We start from the raw sequence: 5,819 nt of genomic DNA on the forward strand, positions 1-5,819 counted from the left end.
CTTGAGACTACCTTCACACTAATTAGTCAATTTTAGTGCTACCTTTCGTGATCACCCTTTGAGTCTTTCTTTCTCTGTATAACACAACCTTTATACTTATTCCTTGTCCTCAAAAAAAATTCAAAAAACAGATAAAACACAAGTGTCATAAGCATTCTAAGAACCCCTTACCTTCTGCACATGTGCATTCATCACTTGTACAGAGCCGCAGCAGCTTTCCTGCTTTCCTCTCTGGATGGTAGAATTTGACACAATGTGTTTCTGCAATGGGAAAGAAAGATTTCCAAAAATGTACATTCAATTATTTGAAAATGTAATAATGCCTGCTTATCCTGTGTTATCTACTCTGACATCTATTGGCAGCAATGTACATGGAGGCATCAACTGTCTCCAAGTGTCTCTGAGACTCACGGTCATAGTATTCATAGACAGACACAGCAGCTGGTTGTAGGACTCCCACTTTCAGTTTCTGATGGATCCTAAAAGTGATCTCCTCTGGTCGTGTATGAGATACCTGTGGCCAAATATGGGATAGAGATAAAAAAAAAGGAAGAAGAAGGCAGAGGGAGAAAGTACAGAGGTAGGAAACAGTGATGTCTAACCTTGTCCAGGTAGATGATGAGTGAGCCTCTTTCTGACAGGACTGTGTTCATCTCATATTTTGCAATAATGCGGGCTCGTCCTTTAGACAACTACACGCACACACACACACACACACACACACACACACACACACACACACAACTTTTACAACCTTAAAACTCAGACTTGTGAACTGTATGTGGGTATTATGCCTATGTGCATCTGTATAAGTTCTTACTAAGTCCAGGTCATTTGTGTTAACGGTGAAGCCAGTTAGCAAGCCAATATCCAGGATTGACATGGATGCATCACTGTCCTTGTCTTTATAGCTGAACACAGAATGGGCAGAATAATTAAATAACAGAAAAGGGTTATGTAGGGGTTAGCTGGTTATGAATTTCAATGTTACTATAACAGTTGTCAGTATGACTTCTTGGTTATACTTACAAAAACTCTATTCTGAGCTTGTATATGTTCTCATCCTCATCCATTTTCTCTGCATGGGCAAAATAATGTATTGAGTAGTATAAGTAGTATAGTAGTAATATTTTGTTTATCTGTTTCTCATCAGGTAAGGTACTTGGCAGAAAAAACATAAAGTTGAAGAGATAGAAACTATCAAATTACCTGGGAGGAGCTGCACTGACAAGTTAAACTTCTGACAGTCACTCTCTTTTTCTTTAGGCAAAGCATAATACAGCGACACCATCTGTTACATAGATAGGAGGGCAAAGTATTATGTGATTAATTGACATTTACCTTAAAAATATCTAAAAGAATTTTTTGGTCTCTTCTGAGATTCAAAAAGGACACAATGATGGAGAAATAATATGCTAATTTTCAGGTTAATACCTTTATTTTAGGGAACTTATAGAAACTTTTACAATGTCTCTTCCACATTAGTGTTTATGCATACAAACCTCGTAAACTGTAAACATACATCTGCTTAACATTTGTCTTTACAGCATACCTGCCAAGATTTAAGTTAAGGGGGTTAAAAATGGAAAATATTCAGTACTACTGTGCTTATATTTTGTGGTGTATGTCAATTTTCTGTCATGCCCCGCTGTTTTGACAACAGCTAAGCTGACAGCTAAGTTAGGTTAGCTGGCTGCGCAGAGAGCAGCAGTGCTGCACACACACGCCCCTTGAATTAGTTTGTGGGTTGCCAGAATGATAATCTGTATCCTTCGTTTTCCACTTCCGGATTTGCTCCGGTGCTGCAGGAATTTACGCCGGATGCACATATTTTATGATTCTGATTGGTTAAAAGAAATGCCATTAAACCAGAGAACGTTTTCCTCCCATCCTCGAATGCCAGGAGTAGCCAGACCCTCCTTCAGCTTGCTTTGGAGGAGGGTCTGGCAAAGCGAGACTACCAGAATGATGACTGTTTAAAAAAAATAGACAAAGTGACAAAGGGAGAAATACTGAAATGTTAAGAAATAAATACTGTAGGTCATCTGTACACACAACAGATGATAAAACAATAACAAATTGTACTTACTGTTACCGTTGCATCTCCTGTGCCTGTTGCAGTTACTTTAACATTCTGGTTTATATCTTTGATCTGGTGGATTTAAAAATGCAAACACTCAGACACGCAGGCATCAGCAGAAAATACATACATAACGCATCAAGAATGATGATATTAATGAGCCACTATGTGTTTGTTTGTGTCTTTTCTCACTTTAGATGTTCTGGTGGCGTAGTGGTTGTCCCTGTTGAAGTTATACTTGTCAGGCTTTGACCTGCCTGGTAACAAGATGTCCACATTCAGATCATACTCTGGTTCTTTAGCACTAGCCCAGTACTCCGCTATAGCTTGGTACACTATTATAGTAGCCTAGAGAGGAAAAGAGTGAGGAAGGGGAACAAGATTTAGATGAAAAATAGGTTATGAGCTAACATAAGCTGCAAGTATGAAGATGGAGAATGGGGTCTGTGTTACCTGAGTTGATCCATAGCCTCCGCCCACCTTCTGCTGTGTGTTGAACCATCTCACAACAGGTCTGGCTTCTTCAAATGCCTTTAATAAAAGAATGCAAGTCAATGGTTGAAATTCTCTATGGTTGACTTAACTTTGAAGACTGTAGTAAAATAGAGATAAGCGCTGATTCTGTTAGAGTTATAGTTTAGATTTAAATCTGCCAGTTTCTAAAGCCTACTATAAAGCTTCTACATGATTGAGAGACAGTCTTCAGTCAGTCTTCAGTCATTTACTGACTTTTGTTTCCAGATTTCTTTGAGTGAGGTAGCATTGATTTCTATACTATAACATTGTGGTAAAAAAACACAAGTGGGACATGCTCACCTTGGCCTTGACCAGAGCGAGAAGAGCATAAGCTGTGGCCTCCAGTGTATAAATGTGTCCCGTAGATACTGGCCAGTGGGAAAAGTCTGAAAAAGGCACACACAAATATATTTTTAGCACAATGTTGTACCTGAAACCAAATGAATTCCACAATCCCTCATCTCGATTTAATATTCTATTGTTTATATTATAGTTAATATTAATTTTAATTTTCACTTAGCTTTTTTTATCCTTGTAAGGTCATTTAGTCCTTAAAATCATAGCTTTACATAGAGGCTTGTGCTTATGACAGCCCGACCGAGAAAGGAATTTTAAGGTCAATACAGATATCGATATTTAAGAAAAATTAAACAGATAAATTGATATTTGGTTTTGAAGCCTCACACATTAACATCTTATATTCAGTGAATTTACGGTATCTACTGTATACAGTATATGTTTATTATACATCTGGGTGGCAGTATCTCAGTCTGTAGGGAGTTGGGTTGGGAACCGGACGGTCGCTGGTCCCTCTATGGACTTGAACTAGCAACCCTGGGCACTGCCAAGGGGCTCTTCAGCAAGGCCCCAAACCACCCCAACCGCTCACGGTACCTGTCCAGCACTCGCAACCCACTCACCTGACATCTCTCCATTTGTGCATGAATAGGACCTGAGCAACTGTGTGTGTGTGAGTGTATTGTTCTAACAAAAGCATGCATTGTGTGTTGGTCAGGCTCTAATAAAAATACTATAGTTGTTATTCATGGATGTATTATTTTTTAATATATGCACACCACACCATATACCATTATTATGTACTATTAGTTTAAGAATGTTGCTGTGTGCCGACACCTGGGGAAGCAAAATTGTAGAGGATCTCCTTGTTCAGTTTGTTTTCATTGGCCAGGGCATATGACGTCACGGCAACAGCATATGAGTAGGTGAGTTGGGGCAAACGTTTTTCCAGATAGGCCACAGCTTTGTCTATACTGGCTGGCAGACTCTGAACAGAAGGAAAAGACAAAGGAAGGAAAAAGAAGAATAATGGGAGAACAGTCGGATAACAGTAGTTCATTTATTTCAATCCATTTATGTTCAGGAATGATTCTGGGAGGAAAGCCTAGACTGGAGTGTCCCCTCGCTCTTCTGTGTCTTATGAGCTATACTGAGCTGCCATTAGTTACAATTACTATTGGGGTGTGGGGTAGTGATGTTGCTCTCAAAACAGACTACTCCACACAGTATCAACCATCCAAAGCAAGTGTTACACAGCAAGATGTTTTTGTGCCTCTATTTCATATGTCAACAATTCCGTTGTTAATTTCACATATATCATACTTTCGGCACTGGGACATGGGCAGGAGAGAAAGACTTTTCTGGTAGTGCTCTCATTATTTTAGTAGCTTCTAACGGAATTCTTGCGGTTTGAGGGTTAGTATCTATATCTGCTTTATTTTATGTTTCATGTCTGCTCATAGTAGTCATGTTAAGTTATATATATGTATATGCAGTATATGTATACATAATATACAGTATATGTATATATACATTATAAACTATAAAAGCAGACAGCAGCCGAACAAAAACATTGACACATCACAACCCACAGATAATAACATCGAAAACACACTTTTTCAAAAAAATCTGTGGTTTCTGGGACATGAAAAAATACTTTCAATGAGTATGTAGTTCCGCGCACAGTTGAGTCTGTAATGTGGCACAGGATACATACACGTACACAATGCTAACATAATGTGGTCATATGTGGCCAGGATCACCTTCTTATGTGGTCTTAGTGATCCGATCTCAATCTGTCCTCAATGCGACCCTCATTCCCAACTGTACTTAGAGCTGTCCACTTACAGTAAAAGATCTGAAGAAGATAAGATCACTCAGTGCAGATTTAAATACACGGTGGAAATGGGGTCTGTGATGTCTTTGTCAGTCTGCTACAATATTTTAAAGTGTGGATGTAAACTGTAGAAGAGTGGTCCGTTTTTAATCGCAAAACAATGAGACCACTTGTTGAAGGATTCACTGTGTCATCATTGGATTTTTGTTTTCGTACAAATGCAAGACCAAGGTTTGACATGCAAATGAAGCTCAGCGCAAATTCCTTCAGGAAGATTTCTAAATAAACTTGAACTCAAACCCAATCACCATTATCTCACTCTAAAACTATTCAGCTGTTAAGAGGCGTTCACTTTTCAGAAAACCAACCAGAATTGGCAACGGAATTCATGATCTAATCACAGCATGACATCCTGCTTTAAATGTCTTCTCTCCTTGCTATCAGTTGTCTTTTCAGGCAAATGTGCAACCCTCCTCCTCCCCTTCACCTCCGGGCATCGTTAACAACGGCAACAGGTGTTCTTTTCCGGCAGTCAGGTTCTAGTTTCACTAGCCCTTTAAAATATTTTTAACCATGGAGTCTAATCCCCAAAGACTCATACGTACATTTCTTATTATGCACATGTACAATAAATCTCTGCATATTTGTAATAAAGTATCTCCTGATTCAAATGGCTTTTGTCTTCCTTTGTCTAAAAAAAAAAACGATTAAAAAAATGATAAACCTGTCCCTGTTGTTATTGGAAACCGCATTGTGTCCCGTGCAAGAACAGAAAGCTTGACAGGAGACTGGAGAAGCAAAAGTAACTAAAAGGGCTTTGCAAATTGTCAGTTGCTTTATAGTGGTTCAGTGCTTCAATCTTTGTTTCGCTTCTCACTGGTGTGGAGTTAGTAAGTGAAGAAATGAAAGAGGTGAGGGAGAAAGAGAAAACATTGTTTCAATGTAAGGTACTCACATTAACACTGTTAGCACATAGTGCGCGAGACTCCTGCATGGCAATAAGGCAGAAGGCCGTCATGGAGGCATCTGACTCTCTTTCTACCACTCCACCCTACACACGCACACGCACACGCACACGCACACGCACAC

General features: G+C 39.2%; 1 protein-coding gene and 1 long non-coding RNA gene across 2 annotated transcripts in view; one reads left to right on the plus strand and one right to left on the minus strand.

Annotated features, from left to right (window-relative positions):
• LOC116700323 (uncharacterized) overlaps positions 1-5,819 on the plus strand; it is a 95,236-nt gene that overhangs the window by 79,012 nt on the left and 10,405 nt on the right. The gene's annotated exons all lie outside the window — the stretch shown is intronic.
• Positions 1-5,819, minus strand: part of LOC116700215 (complement C3-like) — a 30,112-nt gene that overhangs the window by 3,536 nt on the left and 20,757 nt on the right. Inside the window, 12 exon segments of the mRNA XM_032533209.1 lie at positions 172-261; positions 412-514; positions 603-692; positions 821-911; positions 1,030-1,078; positions 1,210-1,291; positions 2,090-2,152; positions 2,273-2,428; positions 2,534-2,611; positions 2,897-2,982; positions 3,731-3,881; positions 5,686-5,781. Coding sequence (XP_032389100.1) covers positions 172-261; positions 412-514; positions 603-692; positions 821-911; positions 1,030-1,078; positions 1,210-1,291; positions 2,090-2,152; positions 2,273-2,428; positions 2,534-2,611; positions 2,897-2,982; positions 3,731-3,881; positions 5,686-5,781 — 1,135 coding nt within the window.

The sequence above is a fragment of the Etheostoma spectabile genome, chromosome 2, assembly GCF_008692095.1.
Source record: "Etheostoma spectabile isolate EspeVRDwgs_2016 chromosome 2, UIUC_Espe_1.0, whole genome shotgun sequence".
Taxonomy (NCBI): domain Eukaryota; kingdom Metazoa; phylum Chordata; class Actinopteri; order Perciformes; family Percidae; genus Etheostoma; species Etheostoma spectabile.